At 51.3% G+C, this 25391-nt stretch overlaps 10 protein-coding genes across 10 annotated transcripts; 5 read left to right on the forward strand and 5 right to left on the reverse strand.

The window, feature by feature from the left end:
• Positions 1–3981: 3981 nt before the first annotated feature.
• GLOTRDRAFT_70611 (uncharacterized protein) lies at positions 3982–5053 on the forward strand (the record flags this gene model as incomplete). The annotated part of the gene is made up of 5 exons (XM_007864140.1): positions 3982–4139; positions 4193–4329; positions 4387–4469; positions 4525–4786; positions 4835–5053. The coding sequence occupies exons 2-5, from the start codon at positions 4327–4329 to the stop codon at positions 5051–5053; spliced, it is 567 nt and encodes a 188-aa protein (XP_007862331.1). The 5' UTR covers positions 3982–4139; positions 4193–4326.
• A 629-nt stretch (positions 5054–5682) lies between these two features.
• On the reverse strand, positions 5683–7128 carry GLOTRDRAFT_125606 (uncharacterized protein; the record flags this gene model as incomplete). The annotated part of the gene is made up of 6 exons (XM_007864141.1): positions 5683–5791; positions 5846–5929; positions 5987–6150; positions 6204–6318; positions 6516–6880; positions 6973–7128. 6 exons carry the CDS (start codon positions 7126–7128, stop codon positions 5683–5685), a joined length of 993 nt encoding a protein of 330 aa, XP_007862332.1.
• A 144-nt stretch (positions 7129–7272) lies between these two features.
• On the reverse strand, positions 7273–9311 carry GLOTRDRAFT_70613 (cystathionine gamma-synthase; the record flags this gene model as incomplete). Its single annotated transcript, XM_007864142.1, has 12 exons — positions 7273–7519; positions 7569–7613; positions 7665–7775; positions 7830–7883; positions 7943–8236; positions 8290–8366; positions 8416–8515; positions 8564–8588; positions 8645–8829; positions 8887–8934; positions 8998–9143; positions 9191–9311. 12 exons carry the CDS (start codon positions 9309–9311, stop codon positions 7502–7504), a joined length of 1224 nt encoding a protein of 407 aa, XP_007862333.1. The 3' UTR covers positions 7273–7501.
• Positions 9312–9599: 288 nt separating this feature from the next.
• Positions 9600–10491, forward strand: GLOTRDRAFT_34542 (uncharacterized protein; the record flags this gene model as incomplete). Its single annotated transcript, XM_007863579.1, has 4 exons — positions 9600–9810; positions 9943–10133; positions 10185–10257; positions 10316–10491. The coding sequence occupies 4 exons, from the start codon at positions 9600–9602 to the stop codon at positions 10489–10491; spliced, it is 651 nt and encodes a 216-aa protein (XP_007861770.1).
• Positions 10492–10628: 137 nt separating this feature from the next.
• On the reverse strand, positions 10629–14297 carry GLOTRDRAFT_114034 (WD40 repeat-like protein; the record flags this gene model as incomplete). Its single annotated transcript, XM_007864143.1, has 13 exons — positions 10629–11080; positions 11133–11588; positions 11641–11772; positions 11829–12047; positions 12100–12284; positions 12335–12527; positions 12582–12679; positions 12732–12912; positions 12977–13354; positions 13416–13731; positions 13784–14049; positions 14100–14210; positions 14262–14297. The coding sequence occupies 13 exons, from the start codon at positions 14295–14297 to the stop codon at positions 10778–10780; spliced, it is 2874 nt and encodes a 957-aa protein (XP_007862334.1). The 3' UTR covers positions 10629–10777.
• A 172-nt stretch (positions 14298–14469) lies between these two features.
• GLOTRDRAFT_103335 (peptidase M18, aminopeptidase I) lies at positions 14470–16249 on the forward strand (the record flags this gene model as incomplete). The annotated part of the gene is made up of 8 exons (XM_007864144.1): positions 14470–14595; positions 14646–14707; positions 14764–14863; positions 14919–15123; positions 15177–15396; positions 15452–15538; positions 15584–16000; positions 16057–16249. 8 exons carry the CDS (start codon positions 14470–14472, stop codon positions 16247–16249), a joined length of 1410 nt encoding a protein of 469 aa, XP_007862335.1.
• Positions 16250–16560: 311 nt separating this feature from the next.
• Positions 16561–17820, reverse strand: GLOTRDRAFT_103336 (Brix-domain-containing protein; the record flags this gene model as incomplete). Its single annotated transcript, XM_007864145.1, has 7 exons — positions 16561–16718; positions 16774–16844; positions 16899–17154; positions 17218–17350; positions 17398–17507; positions 17571–17760; positions 17818–17820. 7 exons carry the CDS (start codon positions 17818–17820, stop codon positions 16561–16563), a joined length of 921 nt encoding a protein of 306 aa, XP_007862336.1.
• An 853-nt stretch (positions 17821–18673) lies between these two features.
• Positions 18674–20160, forward strand: GLOTRDRAFT_125612 (uncharacterized protein; the record flags this gene model as incomplete). The annotated part of the gene is made up of 5 exons (XM_007864146.1): positions 18674–18778; positions 18829–19159; positions 19564–19683; positions 19745–19830; positions 19903–20160. The coding sequence occupies 5 exons, from the start codon at positions 18674–18676 to the stop codon at positions 20158–20160; spliced, it is 900 nt and encodes a 299-aa protein (XP_007862337.1).
• A 4-nt stretch (positions 20161–20164) lies between these two features.
• GLOTRDRAFT_98350 (ribonucleotide reductase R2 subunit variant) lies at positions 20165–21703 on the reverse strand. The gene is made up of 5 exons (XM_007864147.1): positions 21613–21703; positions 21493–21557; positions 20794–21445; positions 20475–20739; positions 20165–20419 (listed from the first exon to the last, which is right to left on the reverse strand). Exons 2-5 carry the CDS (start codon positions 21538–21540, stop codon positions 20398–20400), a joined length of 987 nt encoding a protein of 328 aa, XP_007862338.1. The 5' UTR covers positions 21541–21557; positions 21613–21703; the 3' UTR covers positions 20165–20397.
• A 734-nt stretch (positions 21704–22437) lies between these two features.
• Positions 22438–23977, forward strand: GLOTRDRAFT_125614 (uncharacterized protein; the record flags this gene model as incomplete). The annotated part of the gene is made up of 6 exons (XM_007864148.1): positions 22438–22488; positions 22539–22779; positions 22832–22896; positions 22946–23597; positions 23650–23902; positions 23956–23977. 6 exons carry the CDS (start codon positions 22438–22440, stop codon positions 23975–23977), a joined length of 1284 nt encoding a protein of 427 aa, XP_007862339.1.
• Between the last annotated feature and the right edge of the window lie 1414 nt (positions 23978–25391).

Below are 25391 nucleotides of genomic sequence, written 5' to 3' on the forward strand. Positions count from 1 at the left end.
TTTTCGACGCGTTTTGATAGAACATGTCCCTTCTGGAAGCACCGGCAAATGGAGATCAAGGCAGGGATAGCTAAGGACGAGGCTGGTGCCCATCAAGTCAAAAGTAACCAAGAAGGCGGACAAGATTAATGCTCTAATCAAAACAGTCAAGAGGTATTCTGAAGGCTATCCTTTCAATTTTATGGCAGCTTCTACAGATAATACAGACCCAGGGTATGAGGACTCAGGGGAAGAAGAATACTAATTCATGATTACCATATTGCGCTTTTTAGCGGTATAATAATTCTCTTTATTGCATATATGACATCAATACTACTGTAGATATTATACCAGCTGTATTAAGTATCAAAGTTTCTCTTTATCGTGCAGGAATAGATCATTCAGTCCTAGGTTGGCAGAGGAGAACGGCCTATGGCGCGAAATGATGCGCGTGTGACAATAACGATCACACGGACATTTGGCTGGCAGGCGTTGCCAACTCTCAATATTGAGCATGCACAAAACTTTGAAAATAACTGGTCAAGGGTCAAACTTTTTTCATGATTGTCCATTGCACAGTCAGTGAAATGAATTAGAATACTACTACTTTTGAGTGTGCAGAAATCTGATTGTGACACAGGATATGATCTTTGTTCAGCACTGTTCATTGAACTTTCATTTGTTTTGCAAGGCAACACTATGAACAAAATTTGACCTTTGTCCGCTTCCTTTCACACTTTCTCAGTGGCTCAATATGGGTATTGTAGCCAGTGATAGGGACTGGCACGGCCCTTCCGGGGACTGCCTGTGGTAATAGAGCGCATTTGCAAGGCCCAAAGTATGGCTTTTGATCCAAAATTTGGAGCTGCTGATCCAGAGGATTTAGCCGAGGGTTGCCTACCTAAACTGGTTAGTGTTGCTGATTAAGTGAAGCCAAGCTGAAGGGACACGTCACTTCACTTCAAGAAGCACCCACTTCAGTGGCTTCAGCATGGCATGAAGTCACACTGAAGGCTTCAAGATGACTTCAGTCCCACCACTCCACTGACGAAAGGAGTAAACCTACACGAAGTGGGTAAGCCCGCTCGCGTGGTTGACTTCGGCGATGCCCATGTCGGCCTTGAGACCGGCAGTTGCCGGACTGGAGAGGACAGCAGTCGTCGACGCGGTGTACCACCCTACTGCAGCCAAAAAGTGCATCTTTGGTGTAAGACAGAGTCCGTAAGGTTCATAATTGGTGATAGAAAAGAAACGAGAGACCAAAGCTCAATGTCTGCTGAGTGATTCACCCATTATCTCTCTCAGTTGGCCAGATGAGGGCTGCTGTCTCACGCTTCATTGAAGTCTTCAGTGTGACTTCAGCTTCACTTCAGACGGACTGAAGTTTGACAGGCCCCACTTCACGTCACTTCAGCTTCACTTAATGAGCAACACTAAAATCAGTAGCCCTTGCTAGGACCCCTGATAATAGGTATCAAGGCTTTGTGGAAATGCGGACAAATCAAGCCAAATTAGACCTCCCCAGGCCTTATTTTTCGCGGACAGAAAGGCCCAAAAACAGGTGCACGTCTGATTTTTTTGCAGACATAGGCACTATGCGCTATGGATGCCTTATGCTTGTGCGGACATATATAGTCTCGTGGTCCAGGGGTTACCACTTGACCCATGTATGATTGGTTGATTCCTGGATACTAGCTTCGATCCTCAATGTAGGCATGTGTTTTCAACTTTTTCTCTATATGATGGATGTGGCCATTGTGGGTCCCTATCCCATCTCGTAGTAGACTATGTCTATCCAGCATTTATTAAGTTCTTGTAGTTCACATAATAAAAACATAACTGTGTCTATTTAACAAGTTCCATCTCGAATCGGAGATGGCGGAGTTGGCTCCAGCAGTGGAAGAACTGGCAAAACTCCGCCGCAAACGCAAGGCGGCGAGCGGTGTCGACATGATTTCTGACGGTGAATAGAATGGTGCTATAGATATACATTACTAGAAGAGCAAATTTGATACATTTTAATGCCTTTTCCTACAGCGCGGACAAAGGTCCTGTAAGCAGAGCCCTGATCAGAATTGCGGACATTTTCAGCCAAAATCCGCTCAGGCCACATTTTTCGCAGACAAAACGGCCCCAAATCCGGAAATTTGGCGCGGACAAAAAGGTCAGATTCTCAGGATTTAAAATAAAGCCTTGATACCTATTATCAGGGGTCCTCCCTTGCTCCACCCATGCCGCGAAGTCATCTATAAAGCTCATATTTCTCGCTAACTCGACTTCATTCTTGTTCAACAAGCATCTACAGATACCTAGGATACGCCTTGTACAACTTGTGCGGCAGTTAGACACGATTTAGAGGAAACCGAAAATCAGCCGTACTTCGCTGAGAGAGCGTGCCGCGCTGATCTGTGAGTCCTTCAGAAAAGTGGAGCACCCGGCAAACTTTTGGGCCTTGCAAATACGCTCTAATTCCACGGAAAGGATTTCCGCTTTCCGCGGAGTTAAAAACTCCCACGGAGTACTCGAGAGGTGACAGGAACGGACTCCTCCCAGCCAATGAGAGGCCGGTATATAGTAACAGCCACTTCCGCGGATGACGTGGGAATTAATCTCCGCGGAAGTCTTTTTCTGCGGAAAAGGTCCTGCTCAGGCGGGTTCCGGGATGCCCGCGACTGTGCCAGTCCCTATGATATAGGCTCGATACCAGCCACTTCGCAATTCAAGCTCCGCTCGTACTACTCGCTACACTGCGAAGCGGCTGGGAACCACGGTCGCCCTTTTGGCGGGATGCGCGCGATACGCGTCAACTATGAGTGGGACTTCGTGATTTGAGAGCCTCATAACTCAGAAAAATCATGCCTTTGGAGATTTACACCATTGTAGGTTTTGAAGGCCATAGATTCATTTGACATAGGTCAAATTTCGATGATTTTGGACTGACTCAAGGAGAAAATCCTCTTTTCTCACCTATTCCAATCAACTCCATTCGCTTTCAAAAACATCATTGAACAATGTGTGCCAGAGACGATTTTGTACGTCTGAGGGGGCAAATTTTTTCAAGTCGGAGTCACGCTTGCAGAAAGTCGACCCCACTGGGAGGTCACACCGCCGAACGCGTTCGCGAACTGCAAATGCGAACGTGAGAACCACACCACGGTGCACGTGGGCGCGTGTCGATTCTGTGGCTCTGTCCACCGGCCACAGACGCGTACCCCTCCTGCTTATGATAAAATCTGCATAGCCTGAGGGTTTTAACTTGTAAGTTTATTGTATCAGTCTGTGAGATTGAAATTGCTGGGTTATTGTAAAAAAATGTGGTGAGTAATCGAAGCTGTCTGTCCAATTGGGGTCACACGAACCCATTGAAGCCCCTTCCGTGCCCTCCCCCTAACAGTTTCCATGGTCAATACTACTGGCATTACATTGGAAATGTGATGGACAACTTGAAATTCATGGAAATTACTCTATTCACATCATCAATATCCCTGGTATGGTACAATAATATGTGCATAACAAACTGTATTTTATGGATTGAAAGCATAGCCGCCATTGCCTTTCTCGCTCAATAACAGTTGCGGTGTGGCGATTCCCTAGGCTCAGGTGGCGTGGTATCCCCTCACGTGCCCAGACATTCGCCGAACACGTTCGCGAACGCGTTCGGCGGGCGAACGCCTGGACGTTCTCCACGCTTGGCGGGGAAAGTTGTGACCCCGCTATGTGACTGTCCGTTGTCACCAGTCCGTTCGCAAGCTCACGCCTTCCATCACTCCGAAACCAAAAACGGAAGGCGTGTGCATTGCGTACAGGACTGGTCGCGAGTCTACCGTACCTATGATAGTCCGGGCGTGCCCACAAGCGACTTCTGTGACCAGTGTCACGACCGTCCGATCATTGAAGCGCTTTCGCCATGTCTGTGGCTGATTCAGAACAACAAGAACTGATACTTGCTCTTGAGGCACACGGCAAGGCCTTCCTAAGCTCGTTCAACTTGACAGAGTCGAAGTTCAAAAAGAGAAAACGAGATGACGATCCTGTATCCTGTCGGGAAAATTTGGCAAGAAAGCAGGAGACAGAAGCAGATACAAGTACAGACGAGGAATGGTTGGGACTCGGACATGAATCCAGTTCTGAGAGTGGATCGCACTCAGAGCCTGAGGATGGTAGAAGATCCATTTGCATAAACCTCCGTACGGCCGCTGACCATTTTCTCTAGATTTTCAAGCCAACGGCGGAGGGTTCACAGCACATTCCTCCAGCTCTCGGGGGCCGGCTGTCGTAGTTTTTGATGACGCTCGAACCACATCATCCTCGTCAAAATCAGGGTCAAAAGGAGACTTGAAAGCGTTCATGGTATGGGCGAGTCCTGTCTTCCTCACTAGTACAACACTGATCCGTGCGTCGTATCAGTCTTCCAAGGTATCCAAACTCACGCAGGACGTAACCGACCATCGCAAAAAATTGAGTACGACAGCAGAAGAAAATGAGGAACGGTTCGTTACAATTGCAGCAGCATTCGCTGTCTTCTCACTAATCCATAACCGCTAGCACGAATGCCGAAAATGATGCTGAACTTCGGCGACTCATTCATACCAAGCTGTTATCAGGTTCACTAAATCCTGAGCTAGACATGAAGCCTGCCCAGCGCCGGAAAGCGCTGGAAGGTCGTCTGCTAGAACTAGCCGGCGAAGTGAAATTAGGGAAGGGAGAGAAATCTGTCAAGACTGCTGAACGGAATAAGGCGGCTCAAAAAGTCAGGCTAGGTATGCTTTCAAAGCAGAAGGAGAGGGATGGTAAACAGCTAGAAGAGGTGAGTTTGTCCAACACCCTCTGTTTCTAGCTCATCGACTCCGTGTAGGCCAAGAATCTGGGCAACTACCACCCGACCATCAAAAAACTCTTTGAGCCTGCATCACAGCGGAATACGAGGAAACGGGAGAAGGGGCTTACAATGGGGGTAGGGAAGTTCAAGCGCGGGGTGCTCAAGTTGAGCAAGGAAGATATTAGTTCTATCCAGGGTCAGGCCTCCGCACGACCCATGAGGGGAAAGGGACGGCCAAGCGGAAGGCGGAAATAATAGTTGCATAATTTTATAGTGCTTAATAGTTAGTTAACTTATGTACGATTGAGTCGAAACCCATGTCGGAGAGAAGACAGTCCGATCAGCTCTACCACGGGCCTTGCGCATGTTCTTCATGGAAAGGTTGCATATGCACTCCATGGCCAGCTTGCATTTGTACTTCATGATCATGCAGCATATGATCTGTCGGGTGGTATGGACCGCCAGCGGACCCCGAGGATGGTACTTTGCTAGTTTGATGGGCAAAATTAATCACTACATCGTCGAAGCTGTGAGGTATGAAACTCACATCGGGATTTGATTACCGAAGTCATCGATGAGAATAACATTGGGCGGCGGGCGCGGTGCTCTACCATCGCGAGATCGACTTGACATCGAGCCGTGCCTGCTCACAGTCTCGACGCGTCTATGGGGGGGGGGGGCATGGTCCTTAGTAAGAGCACAGAGGAAGGTGCGTCGGAGCTTACGGTGAAAGAGGTCGACCCCATTGGTCTACTAGTTTAATGGGAAGGTCATAGATCTCAGGATTGGGATTGTCATATCGTGGACGGTCCGGATGTTGAGCTCTAGGACTGGACTCTGAAGTACGACTTGAGTGATCACTGCCATCCGGTCGGTCCTCACGTCTAGGGCGGAACAATCACGACCCGCAAAACACCATGACGAAATAAAGAAGCATACCTATGGTTTCCATGGTCTCGAGATCTGCCATAGGGGTCGTCTACATCCCCGCTCCTACAGCATGAGATGCTTAGCGACGGGGAATACGCGGGCGACGCGCGAGCTTACCGATATAACTCGTGACCATATTCGTCCTGCACAATGATAGGGTGTCTCCTGCGGCTTCTCGTCTTCCCGCTGAAATCGCCGACGCTATGGGATCATTGTTAACACTCTCGCAGTGCAGTTCAAGAGTAACAGAACTCCTACCGAGCTATTTCGTTGCCGCGTTGATCCTTGAATATCACAGGTTTGTTACCCGGGATAATGTAGTAAGTCTCTCCCCGACGACGGCTACCGCTATGGGATATAGTATGAACTGCCGGCTGGGTATATTCACGACGGGGCAGGGTCTGCTCTCGGTTGTCGCGCCGCTGCGAAGGAGACTTCAACAAGTCAGAAGCCATCTATGACATATTTGACTTACATCGTATCGGTCTCTGTGGCGTTCCTGAGGCGCAAAGTTCACTTTTGCTGTCGTTTCTTGGTATTTGGCTTGCCGGTGCGACGAAGACGCAGCGCCGTAGTCACGGTAGTCTGCCCTGGAACTGGTCAGCGGAGGCTAAGCAAGGCGAGACATGAGCGACGTCCAGAGCGAGGGCAGTAATGAGAAGGCTTGCCTGAGCAGCAGTCTGAGGCGCATAAGAAGGTACGTGCACTTGCCCCGGCGGTGGGATGTAAGACGTGGTATGAGACCTGTAGTCGAGCATAGTGGGCTCGCTCGGATAGCGCTGCGAACCATGTCTCGAGGGCGTATGCATCGCGGGAGGTTGATGATAAGGAGAGTGGTCCATAATCTTGCATCATAGTGTCGTCCGTGTAGTGTGAGGATCGGGAGCGATGATAATAGTCTCCATGCGGGTGGTGGCCTATGTCGACATAGTCGTCGGACACTGTACGCGCGGTTTCCTCGTCTTCTTCCGGGATTGTATCATACATAGTAGAGCGCGGATCATCCATCCGTTGCACTCTCGGGATACGACTCTCACTAGTGTCTGACAGTTCCACCGGGATAGCATGATGTCGAGCATTCGAGTACTCGCCCAGGTCCTCGTAGTCCTCGTCGTCATCAATCGCAGTACGGCCGGAGTAGGCCGAGTGACCCTGGACGGCAGCGTAGATATAGACGTCAGGGACGAGCAAAAGAATACGCTTGAGAACTGGAATACTTGGCGACTCACTTATTCTTGCGGTACAGTAGCATCGGTGTACATGGTGTCCGGCCGATAATGGCTGTTCCTTCCGACGCTGCCATACTCGTAAGGCCGTGGCTCCATACCATGAGTAGGCGCAGCTGAGCCGCCGCGAGACGTCGACCGCTTGAAAGCCTGAAAGATCTTTGGAGGAGGCATAGCGGTGAGTATCAAGAAAGGCGTCCAGACAATGCTAGCACCAAAAAGGTCCACTGCCTCATATAGTCCACCCCCTTGTACATGAGGCTTGCATGCTGCTAACGGCACTGCGCCTCTCAGACCGAGCGATCGGATACAGTGCACGCGCTCTTTATTCACGGGGAACTCCATGCACTGGGCGGCTATTTGATCTTTGATTGGTATCGCTTCGCGAACGCCAATCCGAAAATGCAATCTTGATTGAATCTAACCCTAACCTAAACTCGAGTTTGAGTATCGAGATTACACCCCGCCTCAGATCCCCTCGAATGGGGACCGTACCTCTAAATCCAGCAGCGGTGTGGCAAGCCACCAGCCGGGTACCTAAGCTAAGCTACAACTTGGCACTACCCTTGTGAAGGGTAAGTTGATGCTTTGAATAGACAGAAGAATGCAATCACCTTCACAAGATCTTGGAATGCCTTCCTCAGATCATCTTTCAAATCCTGAGCAGAGGGTTCGTCGTAGTCCCAAAGGTGAGACATGTTGATACGTACCTCAAGTTCTTCGACGCCGACACTGATCCTGATCAGTCTGGGGTCAGCTCCGGGATCCGATTGGACGCGTTGCTCCATAAGTGATTCCACTCCGCCCAAACTCGTCGCAGGCTGTAACAAGAGCTGGTCAGGACGGGTGTGCTATGGTTGAACAGATCCGCTTACGATGAAATACTTGACGAGATGGGGGAGCTGGGTAGCGTGGTCGGCTTTAGCCAGCTACAATGTTCACGCAAGTATATCATAGTTCAAAATAGGTATACTTGGAAGTTACCAACCAATATAGCGAAAGTTGCGTTCCAACCGCCTTCCAGCTGCTTGCTAGGCTCGAAACCGCGTTCATCCTTCCCTTGCAAGGACGAATGCCAGACTTTCTCGATAAGCCCGCCGGGTACGCCGTCGAATGACTGGCCGGAACGAGTTTGCGAAGCTTGACTGAGCCACTGGGCGAGTCCAGTTGCGGTGACAGACTGTTTGGGCACCCGCACGTGCAATGTACGAAGTGAACGCAATAAGAGCCATGACTCGAGGGAACCCATCATATTGCCTAAGAAAGTTCGGTCGTTCCATAGCTAAGTTGGGATGGTGAGTTATGTCAACTGATTTCAAGTACAACAGAATTGACCTTCCCCCATTCATCGGCCGTCTTGACCACTAGGACGCCACATAGAAGGTCAGAGTGTCCACCGAAGTATTTGGTGCCTGAAGCAATAATGTCAATATCTGCTCGAGCGAGAAGACGGGTATTTACCGCTATGCATAACACAATCCGCTCCCCATTTAAAGGGATATTGCAACGGTGGAGGGGCGAAGGTTGAATCTACTACAAGTTTCCCTCCCACAGCATGAACCTTGAGTGCTTTGTTAGAGACACCTTGAAGTATGGAGTAAGACAATACCTTGTCCGCATAGAATTGGATGTCTCTGGACAGTAGAATCAGTACGGGATGACGTGACACTTTGGCCACGGGGTTCCATACCTGGCTTCTCCGGTCGGATTCAGAGGTGTTTCTAACCAACACAAGTCGCCAGTCTGGAAGTCATCATCTATGCCTATTATCTCCACGTTGCCGCCACGCGTCTTCCTGTAGACTTCGATAGTAGCATGACACCCGTGGTATCCCTGAGTGATAGCGATTCTCTTCGGTTGGTAGTACACCAAAGCCTGCAAGGACCGGTGCGTCAAGTACAACCTCCGAAAGTAGTTATAAAAATAGCATACTGCGTAACAGGCGGCTAGTCCTGAGGCATATGTGATAGCGAAGCCTCCCTGAATCAAGAGCTGGTCAACGCCGGAAGGCCGATATCATCTAGACGGTCGCGCAAGGCTCACGTTGATATGGCTCAAAACTTTTTCCGCGCGAGAGCTTACGCCCTGTGTATAGCGGGAGTATATGTGCCTAGGCGGATTCAATAGATCAAACACATCAATTTCAGACGCCTTCTTGACTCCAGCGTCGGGTCTCGGAGCTTTGAATGCTGGATTGAACGTCAGCCTTGATTATGTCCTAAGTATAAGACAGAACACTCGCTGGTCGTAACTGAAATAGCGGGTGCTACATCGGAACCAGAGCGGTGTATATCATCGTCAGCGTGGATAAGGTCAGTCCCGCTGAGAAGAGACCGCCTCTCGTCTTTGGGTGCCATGTTGGGTTTTCGCTATAGCCTTCGCATGCAATGCACGGGGTAGAGTCTGAGATTCGCCCAATCCGAGTCACTCATCCTCCTCGTGTATGGCGAATGCCCATGCCGATAGGCTCGGGATGCCGTCGGAGAAATGGGTCGCGCGGCACACGTGACTGACGCGTATCGCCAAAGTTGAAATTGCAGTCGTCCTTCCTCCTCTTCAGTCTCCTTCTCTCTTTCGTTCACTTTGCCTTGTTTCTTTTCTGCTTCTCTCATTTGCCTCTCTTTGGCCCAGTACTCAAGACAATAATGTTCAAACGCAGTACTTTCACTACTCTAGTCCTGGCGACTTCCTGGCTCCCCGCGCTCCTCACCAGCGCTAGTGTCATCGACCCGCTCGGGTCTCGTTCAGCTGCATATGCTAGATACACCACCGCACACTCTCTGGGAGAACGTTATGCCTTTGATGTTAGAGATGGCTGGCAAAGTATCAACGTCACGGACCTGCAGTACAAATACAGTCGCTCGACCGATAACTCGGAGGCTTCGCTGCTTGGGAATGGAACCGCCGCAGACTCTTCTTCGTTGGCCAAGAGAGCGTCAAAGAAACCCTCAAAGGCCAAGGCTAACAAGAAGAAAGCTTCCACGAAAGCTAACTCCGGGAACAACCTGGCGACTCCGAAGGGAAATATCCTAGCTGGCGCCTCTGTCTCACATGCTCTCGACTCCGTCTGGAACAGCCTGAAGGGTCTTGGGAAAGCGGAAGATGTGACTATTACCTGGTACACAGGCCACGACCTGGAAAATCCAAGCTGCTGGGCTAACTCGGGTTGGGCTCCTACTGTCAGCCCCATTATCCGACACCTTGCACCATATCTCTAACCTTCCTTACAGGACGCCTCCTTTGCATGTGCTCTGACCCTGGAGGGATGGACGACTCGACCCAAATGTTTCAAGTTTTTGGAACGTAAGCGAATACGATTACCAGCAGCCCTACTAAAAATAAACAATCGGTATATGCGCAGTATGTAACGGCCCCAAGAAATGTACCTTCGTCCGAGTGGTAGACACATGTGCCGGATGCGCCCCAGGCTCAAAGCATGTGGATCTGACCAAAGCAGCTTTTTCCCAACTAGCTGACGTCGACCAGGGTCTCTTGACAGTCCAGATGCGACTCGCTACTGAGCCATCAACATGGTGAGCAATGACGATTCGGGGATATCATAATCTAACCCCCTCGTTGTCAGGTTCGAGGAACTTTGGGGCCCTCAACATTGATTCCGGCGTTGTACCTCTAGATCGAGATCTTCATTACAAGAACTAACATTCCGTTCACTATCCAAGATTATCGTCTGTAGGCAGCGCCTCGGCACCACATCTCCGTCTGCATTAGCCTTGTAACATCATACATGTATCATTACATCCTATACTCTATGCAGCCTGTACACTATACTTTTCCCGTGGGATGTCTCCTCGAGTCAAGACCATCAAGCTTTGATGCTCACTCGTTTCCTCTTCTTCCCTTCGGCAATCTTCGCTCGCACTTTCTCCTCGTCCATGCCTTCTTCCTCATAGAACTGCGCCGTCCTTTCGGTGTCGTTCCGACGCTGAATGAATTGAAGTGCGGCTAGATTATAACCTATCGTCTGTTTCTGCCGCTGCAGCACGAACCGTAGATGCTTGCGGAGCGACATAAGGGTGGTGCGCATGATCCGGTTTGCGACAATTTGGTGGTGATGCGTCTTTAGGAGGAAGAACATGATCCGCGAGACGAGAATGATGTTCCACTCCTGGGTGAATCGTCAGCGATGTCAATCTACGAACGAGTCATATTAAACCAACCTTCTGGGCCCACATGTTGAGATAGTTCATCAAGGACACCACTTTCCCGAAGGGCAAGACCAATAGCGCGTCCTGAAGCGCTGTATTGGGAATTTTATCGACTACGCGCAAAACCCACGCTTCTGGGGTCACATCATACGCTGCGAGCACAGCGTTCCTAGCGGGGGGCGGTAACTTCTCCGCCTCCTCTGGGCTCAAGGACGCCTTCGCTTCTTCGTATTCCCTGAACGCCGCCCGCTCTGCGTCTGCGAGATCAAGCGCCTCAATGATGCGCTCGCCAGCCATCAGGGTCTCCGTAGTCTGCTTCAAGACCGCGGTAGCTTCTGCCTGTGTCGGTGCCTCACCGCCGTCTGCAGCTCCACTACCTATGGGTCCATCCTCACGGTTCATGGACTCAGCAATTCCGCTTTCATAAAGGCCCTCGAGTTCTCGCTCTCGTTCTTCTTCAAGGAATAGCTACAAGGAACGTGAGCCAAACATTCGAAAAACGGTAGGATATCCGACTGACCGGCTCGTCCAACTTCTCCCAGACTCGGATAGACTTATCGTGTGACCCAGTGACCACAAAATTACCGAAGTGGCTCACAGCCAGTGTCCATATCTCCCCATGGTGACCTTCCAACTTCTGGATGTTCTCAAACTATTACAACGGAAAAGGATAAGTTAGGTTATTTCTATGACTTGACGGCGACGCACCTTGTCACCGTCCCAGTACTTCAGCATTTTGTCCTTGCCGACTGACCAAAAGTAATGCGACTTCTTCTCAAACGCCACCTGCATGACGCTCTCGTCATGCGCAAATATTGATTTGTGGCAGTCACCAAAATCGAGACCCCATATCTTGACATTCTTATCCGCAGAGCATGTCACGATCAATTTCGAGTCATCTGAGATATCCATCGACAGCACAGGCAGCTATTGCACAACGAGTCAGAGGAGTGATCCAAGAGGAGAACGCAATACCGACTTTGTGCCCGTAAAGGGAGAGGAAGAACTTCAAGCTGTCTTCATAAAATACTTTTACAGTTGAATCCAGCAGCGAGACAGCCACGAGCTTTCTGTTCGGGCTGTACCGGACGGAGAGCACATCGTCCGTCATCTTCAGTGTACGGACGTGAACCAATGTGACCAATTTGGGCCCCTGCGCATCAACTAGGTCAGTGGTCTCCTTCAACTTAGAGGAGAAGATTGGCTTACATTACCACCAGTACTCTCCTTTTCTTCGAACTCCCAGAACTTGACATCCTTGTCCGCACTACCAGTGACAAGGGCCATGCCATCGGAGCGGACCTGCATAGACCAGACGGTCGCTGTATGCGCCTGAATAGTCTCTACCAACGACGAGGATGCCAGGTCGTAGATGAAGATATCGCCGGATTTCGTACCGACGGCAACCTATGGCAGTGCGTCAATGTTGGAGGATAGACACTCCTAAAGATGAAGGCACACCTGCCTATCACCGGGTAAGAAGGTGCTGCAGATTGCGTATCCGCAGTCTAGTGTCCTGATGCAGGCAGTCGTCTTCATATTCCAGATTTTCACGGAGCCTGCCATGTCTTTAGATATCCGAAGAGCGACACTGGGGTGCAATTTTCTTACCATTCGAGGCCGATGCAAGGAGCATGTCGTCCGAGCTCAATGACAACGTCCTGACGTCCGTGCGGTGCCCCGGCAAATCGAGAGAGTACATGCGAGTAGCCTCTGAGGTCTCCTCTTTGGACTTCGTCGGTGGAGGAATATTGTACACCTCAAGTGCATTGGAAGACAGGGCAACGAAAAGCTATGATCCCAACAAATGCATTCTCATCACGATGATGGCACATAGAACAAATCATGGTGCTCACCTGAGTGTTCCCCTTTAGACTGGACTCCGAAGTCGGGAAGTCGAACGACCTAATCTTCCCGCTGGCCCGGACGACAAGGTATGGTGTGAACAGGTCTACGAGTTCGATCCCCTTGTTCTCGTCCATATCCGCGTCGCCCTCTTCCCCATTCTTGTCCTTACCCTTACCAGAGTGTTTCTCTTTCTTCTCCTTGGCGCGCTTTCTACGCCTCGCCTGCTTTTTCCTCACTTCTTCTTCAGTCCGGATACGGAAGAGCTCGACAGACCGATCGTGGGACTGTACGGCGAGATACGGGAGAGTCGGGTGGAACGATATTTGGGAAACCCTATGGGAGGACGAGAGAGGGAGGGTGGTGATTGGCTGTATCATTTTCGTGAGCTGCGACGAAGATGGGTTAATTTGTCAACCCGAGTACTCCAATCGTGTGCATGTAGCTGACCTGCCCAGTTTCGGTCTCTTTCAGACCTTCAGCAAGCGCTTCCTGATCGAGGCGCCACGCCCTCAGTTCGCCCTCTCCGCTACCAGTGAAAACTACCTTCTGCTCCTTGTCCAGGTCCATCGACCATACTTCCGCGCGGTGACTGACCAGAGTCTGTATGCAGTGCTGTGTGGAGAGGTCCCATAGCTTCAGGAAAGTATCTTTCGAGCCAGTCAAGATGTACCCGGGACTGGAGGCTGTTGAGGTAGAGGGCTGGACGGCGGATGGGGCGTTTATGAATCGGATCGCAGTTATCTGGTCCCTGTGACCTCTCAGGCTACCCAGATCGAAGTAAGCAGGTGTTGAAGTAGAGATACGATGTCACTCACCGGAACAGACCCGCTTCCGCAATGATATCCCATATGATAAGGTCCGTGTCCTGCGAACCCGACGCAAGGCGTGTACCAGCATCGTCAAATGCCAGAGCGGTGACCATTTTCTTGTGGCCATTCAATGTGGTAGTCACCGTGCCTGTAGAGGCACTCCACAATCGAATAGACCCGTCTGCGTAGCCTACTGCAAAGGTATCCTTGCGCGGGGAACGCTGGATGCAGGTTACCTCGGCTCTATGCCCCGTCTCGTGCCACATAGCGAGCTACAGGATTATTGAACTCCGGAATACAGCCTAGTGAAAGATAAGCGTACCATCTGACCTTTCTTGACGTCCCATACCAGTACGTCTTCCAATGCGGGAACATAGGCTATTCGATCATCGTATACCGAGTTAGACGAAGGACTGCATACAAGTCCAAAGGCCTGCAAGACGCATTAGCGTGCATATCAACAGTCATAACCGCTGGTACAAACCTGAGTTGGCCCATGCCTCAGATAGCTCTGTACCATGGTTGAGCGTACGGTACGATACGGCCAGAAACCGTAAAGTCCAAAATTCACCGTTTGGCTTGGATTACCAAATCGGGCTGTTACTTTGTGCCGCGGCCGATCACTTGCAATTGAGGTTCTGTTCGAGGACGTGCTTATATACGCGTGCATTCTCATTGCCCAGTCTGCAGCCATGATGCTGTCCTCTTCCAGCCCCGAGGCTGCCACCAGATTCCTCAGCTTCGTCAATGCATCGCCCACTCCTTTCCATGCCGTCCACAACGCCGCTCTCCGTCTTGAGAAGGCTGGCTTTCGCAAGGTATGATTGCGGCGAGAAACACTACAACCTTGTGCCTAATTTCCCAATAGATAAGAGAGAAAGACGAGTGGGAGAAGGACTTGGAGGCTGGAGGAAAGTACTACTTTACGAGGTGAGTATGTTGCTCGGCTCATGCTCATACGACCTCCTAATCTTCCTATCGTCCAGGAATCAGTCTTCGCTGCTGGCTTTCACCCTGCCGCAGAAGTGGAAGCACGGGGAAGGAGTATCTATAGTTGCTACTCATGTGGACAGCCCGAACCTCCGAGTGAGATCCCAGTAAGCAGCGCTACGGAGATAGCTGGGTCTGACCGGGCGTGTAGGTACGCCCGATTTCCAAGCGCACGAAGGAGGGTTATCTGCAGGTCGGGATAGAAACCTACGGCGGGGGTATATGGCACTCTTGGCTGGACCGTGACCTCTCGCTTGCTGGACGGATTATCATCGCAGACAAGAACGGGGGATTCGCGTCTAAGCTGATCCGTGTGGACCGACCTATCCTGCGGATGCCGACCCTCGCTATCCACCGTAAGCCAAATTCTCTCGTATAATGCCAAACGTCAACTGAGTCTGCGTCCTAGTGGATAGGAACGTCAACGACAGCTTCAAGTTCAACCAGGAGACTGAATTCGTTCCGATATTGGGATTGATCGCCTCTCAGCTGAACTCCGCCAAGGAAACGGAGCCTAAGGAGGTCGGGGCTACAGCTTCGGACATCAGCAAGAATCACCATCCAGCGCTACTATCCCTTCTGGCGGATGAGCTCTCCATTGCCCCGGAGGACATTCGTGACTTTGAACTGTCCGTCACTCCCGACTCCACCTCCCTTTCCAGCTAATCTGATTGACCACTCAAGTCATTTGTATGATACCCAACCTTCCGTGCTCGGAGGCATCAACAATGAGTTCATCTTCAGTCCCCGCATGGATAATCTGGTCTCATCGTAAGTACCTCCTGACTTCTCAACCCACGACTGACGGCCTTCCAGATTCTGCGCGGTGGAAGCACTCGCAGATATCGCATCCTCTCAGTCCTTCCCCACGCTGGCGGGCAACGTGAACTGCATCGCCCTCTTTAACCACGAAGAAATCGGGAGCGTCTCCACAACTGGCGCCGAATCCTCCCTAATCCCGTCCCTCCTCCATCGCCTCTCCCCCACACCCGCCCTCCTCGCGCAGTCCGTCTCGCGCTCGTTCCTCATCTCCGCGGATATGGGCCACGCCGTGCACCCGAACTACAGATCCAAGCACGAGGACAACCACACCCCGCAGATGAACGCCGGCATCGTGATCAAGACGAACGCGAAGCAGCGGTATGCGAGTGACGCCATTGGGTCGTTCATCGTGAAGAAGCTGGTGGAGAGGAAGGCAGGGAAGGTGCAAGAGTACGAAATCCGGAATGATATGTACGTCGCTGGCCTTGTCAACCTCGATGCTGCTCATGCTAATATGTATTATCGAGGCCATGCGGGTCTACGGTTGGGCCTTTCTTGTCCAAGATCGGTGTCCGCACGGTAGACGTTGGCAACGCGATGCTTTCGATGCACTCGATACGCGAGACGGCGGGCTCACATGATGTACAGAATGCCATCGACCTGTTCTCTTCGTTCTTCGAAGGATTTGCAGAATTGGACAAGCAACTAACGGTAGACTAACACTTGTCACAGCCTCTAAATCGCCTCGTTATGCACCCGCTGTATCCCTACAATAACAGTACAACAGCTGAGAACCACCCGCATCCAGACACTAGTCTGGCGCCTAGGATTTACCCTCACGTACTGAGGCCAGCCCTCCTGAACGAACCGTCGTTCTGAATATCACGGTACACATGATACGCCGATACGTACAAGGCAGGGAGTAGTTGAGCAGGAACTCGAAACTATGCGAATGATGCGACTGCGCGTGATGTTCGCTGGACCCCGGAAGCTTGAGACTCCCAGTATAGATATTCCGCGGGGAAGGAAATTCAGCGCTTGGCCCGTTTCAATGCCTGTTCCTCCGATTCTGCGGGTCGACCTGGCCCAGACAGAAGAGTGCGCTTCTTTGCTGTCCGAGCATAGTGTGCTAGAACCCACTCTCGTTCTGCCTCCGTCTGTTCGATCGTGCCCAGCCGGATCTCATACGCTGGTGAGAATAAATGGTCTGTGTCAACATAACGATTGCTGGAGAGCACTCTCACGTTTCATCTCAAAGCGTGGGCCGACCTCTGCTAACTGTACACCTCCCGGGATCTTAACGAAGACATGGTGCCTGTTCAGCTGTAAGCACCCGAGGTCTCCAAAGCATCATGAAGAGACAGCGTACCGGAAGGAGATGAAATCGTTTCCGTTTGCAAAGGTCATGACTCGTTTGCTATCTTCTTTTGGGACGGGGAATAGATACTTCAAAGCATCCTGGATACGCAGTCCCAGCCTCGACGTGAAGTTCTCGAAGATGAGATGCGGGTACTGCTCTGAGACAGTGGATTCCTTATACGAGGCTATATCGTGACGGAGCTGGACATTATGGAGAGTGAAGAAGACGGTAGGGCCGTGAGGGAAATGTGAGACAATCATAGCATCTGGGGCCCGTAATAGGTGAGTTTTTGACATAAAACCATTTAAATCGGAAGTTGGCAATTGACCTGGAGTGCCTCGGTGCTCGTGCAAAATAATCAAGTCTGAGATCTCGTTTGCTCTGCACGCCTCCGCTAACTCCTTCACCACATAGTTTCCGCGATTTATTCTATGTGAATTCGGAAACACAAGGCGCATTTCCTGCGCTGATATTCAGCAATGCTCATAGGTATGGTGAGCGTATATACCTTGGCGAATTGCAGCAGCTTAGAGCTGGGATCTCGAGAAGTTGTGACCACAATCTTTGGATCTTGGATTCCAGCTGTTGAATATTCGTTATCAATGTGGGATGTTGGCTCTGCAATCACAGAAAGAACACATTCAGCGATTACACCTTAGTATGGAAGTAAAACTGGCTTACCAGTCTGAGCCTCGTCAAAAACCAAGTCCTTCCCAAGCTCCTTCGCCTGCTTCCGCAGCTCCGTGGGTAGGTTCTTTCCACTAGCCAGTGCATCCTTCAGCTGACGTTTCCGCTCATACGTTTGCCGCTCCTGAGATTCCAAGGATTTGGCATAGATATACTGACGACGTTCGCGCGCTTGACGGCGGAGCTAGAGTTACTACAATCTATTGGCCCTCCACAGACTCGATCTTGTCAGGATACGCACCATATTAATGGTACAGTCGGGGTGTAGCTCGAGGATGGTAAGGGTGAAAGCAACGCACGAAGAAGCGGTGTGGCGTCCAACGCGCGGAGGACGGTGATCGAGAGGAAAATCATCATAACTCAACGCGAGGGTAAAGTTTCCCACGCCTGCTATAAATCCCTTTCGGGCCAGCCCTGATACCAATTACGATTGTCCTCTCTCCTGCCAAAAACTTGAAGGGAGGCAATTCGGTCTGCCTACGTACGGGAGACTAGATACCAATGTCTGCGCAAGAGCAGCTTCGGAATATCACGGCGTGTCGCGCCCAAGGCGCACGTCCCCTTCCGCGCCGACTGCTTTGAGCATGGCAAGGGCACCGGCTTCGACGTCGGCAACGTCGATCGGACGTCCGACGAGTTTGAGGCGTTCGACCAGGTCATCAGCCAGTCACACCAGCCTGAGTGACACCACCGAAAGCGAATGGGCGGAAGCAGAAGAAGGCGCTGACCTCGGTGGCGGATAAAGGGTACGACGATGCGGAGTATGGAGAGGTGTCGATGGACCTGGTGGATAGTGAGTTGTATTCCTGTTGAATGTGGCTATATGCGCCTAATAGTTGGTCCCAGGCAATCCACCCTCACCGGCGGTATACTTGACAAATGCTCGTCAGACAATTGCATCTTCAAGCCTAGCATCAGGAGATTTGGGTTCTCGTCTCGCTCGCAGCCACCCTCTTCGGACGTGGATTTCGATAGAGTCCCGTCCCCCCGCCCGCGGACCTCATCTGGGCCTTCCCGCCGATATTCAATGGCCAACGCACCAGGTCCGTCCACCTTGTCCCGCGTAGCTATTACTGGAGAGAGGTACAATGAAGAGGATGCCTACCTCCCGCCATCAGATCCGCCCGACTACGACTGGCTTCGCTCATCTCGACCAAGATTACGATGACGACGACGCCGTGGAGCCGCAGGCCGTGCAAAGTGTATCTCCCGCCAAGAGGGGCAGGCAGTCCAGTCTGCGGACACGCTCCAGGGCAATCTCAAGCGTGCCAGACAACATAGTATTATCCCTGGTCGGTCAGGCGATGCAGATGAAGAGAATGCAGTCCCCAGAAGTACTGGCAAAGGCAAAGAAAGGCAGAGAGACGAAGATATGGAGGAACACGTGCAGAGTGATGTAGAAGACGCAGTTGATCAGGGCTTCCAGGACACGTATGACATGTCCGTAGACAACGATGATCAGCTAGAAGACGAAGAGGAGCAGCAGCGACCAGTGAGCAAGAAAGCGCGCCTGGAGAAGGGGAATCTCAAACCGAACAAACCCCTAGCTCCCCGCGAGCGACAAGAAGTGATGCACCTCACCCGTACGTACCCCCTCGTCTCTCTGCCGCGTTCCTGACTCGCCGAGAATTCGACAACGGCGAGCACCCAGGCGTGCGCAGATCCCGGCGTGTGCGCCACGGCCCGCTCGAGTGATGGCGCCTCGGGAAGGTCGTCTATGAGCGGCGGAATGCGGGCGTCACGTACGTCCCCACATCAAGAAGATCATCCGCCTGCCCAAGGAACCCGTGCAGCGGCTGGGTAAGGCAGGCAGAGCCGGAAGAAGGTGCGGGAGGGCAGCCGCGCCAAGATGGGCACAGCAGAACCGGATATCGAGGTTGTGCCCGCGCCGAATCCGGAGGAGGGATTATGTCACCAAGTAGGAGGTGGAGAGACGTGAGTTCTGCGCTTTCCTCGGCGGTGGAATTTCATGTTGACGAGGAGACAGGCATTGCGTTCACTGCGAAGATGCTGGAGCCGAAGGCTGCTGCCAATGACGACTTCTTCCTGATGATTCCGCCAGGGCAAGCCAAGCCCAGCAAGCAGACCAAAGACAACACTTATGTGTGTAGACCCTCCCCCTCGCAACTTCCCTGGCTCCTATTCAATGGACTTACTCCCTCTTGCAGGCTTCTATGTCATCGAAGGCGCCGTGAACTTCCACGTCCACCAGACTAGCGTGATCGTCGCAATGGGAGGTTCTTTGTACCTAAAGGTGCGTCTCTAGTATTAAAAAAAACATTTCTTGACACAGTCAAGCTATGCATCTGCCTATTCAGGAAACCAGTACTTCATCCAGAAGATTTGCGAGAAGGACGCGAAGCTGTTTTGTGCGCAAGCCAGGAAGATACCCCTGGAGAAAGTAGATGCCACTCCAGCGCTACTGAAGCCTGGAACGTTTTCTGCGGGACGCTCGCTTGGGCCAAGGCAGAATGGCAGGCATTCGTCTGGCGTAGTCTCAGCTGGTAACGGAACCGAGGAGGAAGAAAGACCTCGGAGAAATGGTAAGGTCGTTGACAAGACTGTTGATTCGAGGAAAACTTGAGGTATCCAGGATTTTATTCTCCATATTCCCTCCCGTTATTCGTCGGCATTATAATCACAAGTGGACGTCATATGAATGTCACGAAGTGGTAGAGTTGGGGCTAAGCTATTATTACAACACAACGATTACAGCAAACCATTATGATACATGAGTCGGGAGTATAATTATAATATGGGCGAGTAGGGCAGCGATGGGCGGTCTATTACTGATACACTACAATCTCCCGAGCCAAAGACACTAAAAGTCCTCGTCGAGCGTACTATGATGCGGTAGGTTAGTCGCGTCCAGATGATGAGTGACACATGTACACTTACAAGGTTCTACTGTTACTTGTGTCGGGTGTACCGTCTCGAGATACGACGGTAGAGTGATTAATGTTCGCTTTAGCATATTCGGCTACTCGTTTCTCGAAGAAATTGGTCTTTCCCTGGAGAGAGATGTTCTCCATGAAGTCGAAGGGATTCGTAGAATGGTACACTTTCGGATTGCCTAGTGCCTGAAGTAGACGGTCGGCCACGAATTCGATGTACTGACACATCAAATTTGCATTGATGCCAATGAGCGCAACAGGAAGCGCATCTAGGCTTCTTGTGTCAGGATGCAGAAGACCTCGCGCAAGACCTTGCGACTCACCCGTCAGGAACTCTTGCTCTATAGCGACTGCTTCAGTTACGATATCGCGTATAATGTCTGGATGTGGCCGTCGACGGAGGTGGCTAAGAAGTAGACAAGCAAACTCCGTGTGCATGGCCTCGTCGCGACTGATTAATTCATTGGAAAATGTGAGGCCAGGCATGAGACCTCGTTTCTTCAGCCAGAAAATCGAGGCGAAAGACCCAGAGAAGAAGATTCCTTCAACCGCGGCAAAGGCCACCAGTCGCTCGCCAAACGAGGATTGCTTGTCTGAAATCCATCTCAATGCCCAATCCGCTTTACGCTTGACACACGGTATTGTCTCTATGGCGTCGAATAAGTAATCTCGCTGGGCAGGGTCCTTGATGTAGGTGTCAATCAACAGGGAGTAAGTCTCCGAGTGGATATTCTCCATCATAATTTGGAATCCATAGAAGCACCTGGCCTCGGCTGCTTGAACCTCGTTGGAGAACCTTTCCACCAGGTTCTCATTGACAATACCGTCGGAAGCGGCAAAGAAAGCAAGGACGTGGGAGATGAAGTGACGTTCATTGTCGTTCAGACGATGGTTCCAGTCAGTCAGGTCTTGGGCAAGGTCCATTTCCTCCGCGGTCCAGAATGATGCCTCGGCTTGCTTGTACATGCGCCAGATCTGTAAGCAAAATTAGATTAGGCCAGAAAATCTCGGTGGATGCTTGCCTCTTCATACTGGATAGGAAACAAGACGAACCGACGCTTCGACTCCATGAGAAGTGGTTCATTGCCTTGCGTCGTCATTAGAGAACTGGTCAGGTACAATGTCATTGACTTACGACGTACATTCTGGTAAATCGACGTCGCCAACGAAACGAGCTGGATATCGCTCGTACCTGTCCGTCTCCGGGGAAGGGTCTTCGAGTTCGGGGCTTCCATGCGTGAGTTTGGCTTTCCGCTCGCTCTCATTACTTGTGTGTTCGATAGCCATTAGTTTATGATTCAATATAGCTGGGTTTTTGACGGCACCATCGCACATGTGAGGACGACGTGTAGCTATCCGCGAATACTGGGATATGCTGACTCCTGAGTCCGAGGATATTTCGGTGGCGTGGGTACGCATTTACACGTAGGGTCACACTGCGTCACGCGTTTGAGATCACGCGTCTCATTCAACAACGACGCGTCGACGCGACTTGGTCGCGACTGCGACCGCGTTCCACTTCAAGTTCGCGGAGGGAAGACTGAACCTTACTCGGGGTCGAGAATTCGAGTCCGACCAGGTCAGATCGAGGCCGCTTCCATTCGCCCAGAAAGATTGATCCAGAATGGCCAAGGCAATCCGAGTGGCTCCCGAAGACAGCGGTGTGAAATCCAGCGTCGCTTTTGGCGCAGAACGACGTAAATTGGGCCACTTTGGTCAGAGCATGACGATCAGCACGCAGCGAAACTGACGCGTGTCGTGATTCATCTGCGGAAGACGCGGTGAGACGCGTGGCTGAACACGTCAACAGACCACAACAACGCGTCGTGGCACTTGTTGAACCGCCAAACACGCGTAAAGCCCCTATTCGCGTATAAAAGCAATCTGCCTTTCCTCTCCCCTTCTCTCCAGACCACCAACGTCTACCAGCTTCCTCACCTCCAACTACACTCTTCCTACCACTTGCCATGGCCTCCACTATTCGCCCCGTGTCCCCCGGTCCCTCTCCTAGCAAGAAGGTGGGCGTCTCGACGCGTCTTAATCTTTCGTTTTCTAACATAGCTCTTAGGCTGCTGCCGCCTTGTCGAAGTTCAACATTACTACTCCCACCAAGCCATCCAAGAAGGCTGCGAAAATCATCGACGATGAAAAACAACCCGAGTCGCCCGACAGCTTCGACGATGCCGACTTCTTTTTACACAAACCAGAGCCTAAGCCGGCTAAGGAGATTGAGAAAGTCAAGGAGTCGACCGAGAGCAAACCAAAGGACATGAGGGGCACGTACGTGGGCGAGGTTGACCTCCCTGAACGTGAGCTGTCGTGTGGCACGGTGTATCAGCTCGTGGCTTGACACCTTTCTAGATATGGAACCTCTCCTCCAGGAGTCCAAGCGTCGTTTCGTGCTCTTCCCTATTCAGTACCATGAGGTATGTGTGCTGCCATATGGTCGCCGCATACTGCTGAGGCCTGCTTCAGATTTGGCAAATGTATAAGAAGGCTGAGGCATCGTTCTGGACCGCTGAGGAGATGGACCTGTCCAAGGATCTCCATGACTGGAACAACCGTCTGAACGACAACGAGCGCCACTTCATCTCCCATGTTCTCGCATTCTTCGCCGCCTCGGACGGGATTGTCAACGAGAACCTCCTTGAGCGTTTCTCCGGCGAAGTCCAGGCCGCAGAAGCTCGCTGCTTCTACGGTTTCCAGATCATGATGGAGAACATCCACTCCGAGACGTATTCTCTACTCATCGATACCTACATCAAAGACCCCAAGCAACGTGACTACCTCTTCGACGCAGTTGAGACCATTCCCTGTGTCAAGCGCAAGGCAGACTGGGCCCTCACATGGATCTCCGACAAACGGTCTACCTTCGCCGAGCGTCTGGTCGCCTTCGCTGCCGTCGAGGGAATCTTCTTCTCCGGCTCGTTCGCCTCCATCTTCTGGCTGAAGAAGCGTGGTCTCATGCCTGGCTTGACCTTCTCAAACGAGTTGATTAGTCGTGACGAAGGCATGCACACCGACTTCGCCTGCTTGCTTTTCCAGCATTTGAAAAGGCGTCCGCACCCCGACACTGTCAAGGCCATCATCACTGAGGCCGTTGCGATTGAGCAGGAGTTCTTGACTGGTGTGCATCTCTGGCATCCGGAATTGATGATAGCGCTAATGCCTGTTTCCAGATGCACTGCCAGTGAAGCTGATCGGTATGAACGCAGAGCTAATGTGCCAGTACATCGAGTTCGTCGCCGATCGCCTGCTTGTCGCTCTCGGCAACGAGAAGCACTACAACTCCACGAACCCCTTTGACTTCATGGAGAACATCTCCCTCCAGGGCAAGACGAACTTCTTCGAGAAGCGAGTATCCGACTACGCTAAGGCCAACGTTAACCACACGAACACGCCTTCTGCGAATCCTGAATCCTCGAAGAACTTGTAAGTCATCGTTCACTTTCAGGCTGCTCTCCTACTTACGAGTCGATCTCCAGCACGCTCGACGAAGACTTCTAAATGCACTATCCCAAATGTGATTAAGGACCTTCCTTCAGTAGATGTATGCCAGTAGTTGTATCATTGGGTCGTCATCGTATCATATGCTATCGTTATTGTTTTGTTCCATTAGATCTATATCCCCCCATGTATAACAGTTACTATTATATATCGTTATCGTCGCATCACACCATACCTGATCGAATGTGCTGCATTCATAAAGCTTTATAAAGGCACCGGAAGACATAGCGATACAATGTTGCCTGTCGAAGCACAGCTGGCGGACTGGCCTGTGGTAAGAACTTAACAAAAATTTGAAGCATCATGTCCGCACGCTCGCCGGTATCGGTCTCGTCCCCTACAAAGGATCTTCGCATTTCCCTCTAGGTTGTCCTCTTACCACCTATCTAGAGCCATGATAGGCACAGCGCCATCTCCGAGTCGTTCGGGAGTTTGCAGTCGGCGATCCAACTGTTGCGAAAGCGGCCTCCCTCGGTATGTTTGAACAAGCTGGCCATCGCCACTAGTCATAACTGAGCAACATAGCAAGTATGACTTCATTTTATTGCTATGTGCGGAACATGAGATGGCCTCCAGACAGGAAAAATCCATAGCACCTGCGGCAGGGCTTGGATTGACTCAACACCTGACCTTCCCAAAGAACAAGGCTTATAAGAGTGGACGATCGAGCAGCGCGTCCACGCTTATAAGACTCAAAAGATGTTTCTCCTAACTCCGGCGGAAGCACCAGGAACACCGCCAGCCTTGTAGGGTAGTAGAGTACGGAGCCTCCAGAAGACTCCGGCGGTAGCACTGGCCCCAGCCGTAGCGTCGCGTGGACCGACGTACCAAAATAGACAGCTGCCAAAAGGGGACTGATGGCGCCCACCAACACGATGACATCACAGTGCCGCCGTGCCCGACGCTGGTTGTCGCTGTTCCCGACGACGTCGACAATAGGTAGTGTGTAGCACCTCGAATAAAATCGTATAAAATTCAGTAAATTGTCATTATATTCTACATCGCCGATGATGTATAGTGGTAATACATATAAGGGACCAATATGGTCCATTCCCTTGATATCTATGTATGTCTGGGGCATACATGCTGAACAAAACGAAATTTCCGATTTAGTGGTGCTCCTGAGGGACAATAAAGCTTGAATATCAGTTTTATATACATATTTCGACGAGGAATAGGACTATAGGAGGGTGGGGGCTAAGGGGGGATTTGTGGGCATAAGAGGAACTCACCGGACAAAGGGACCTCAACAGACAGGCGGGGAGCGGCGGGGACGGCGCACCATGCGACCTGCAGCATAAGATACATTTTTAGAGGAGTTATAGGACGTACCTAGGCCCTGGGAATACAGTAGTAGCATCCAGCATCCTGGTTTGGTGGGGAGGAAGAAACTCACAGAACATGCTAGTCAATG

The sequence above is a fragment of the Gloeophyllum trabeum genome, assembly GCF_000344685.1.
Source record: "Gloeophyllum trabeum ATCC 11539 unplaced genomic scaffold GLOTRscaffold_00002, whole genome shotgun sequence".
NCBI classification, from domain to species: domain Eukaryota; kingdom Fungi; phylum Basidiomycota; class Agaricomycetes; order Gloeophyllales; family Gloeophyllaceae; genus Gloeophyllum; species Gloeophyllum trabeum.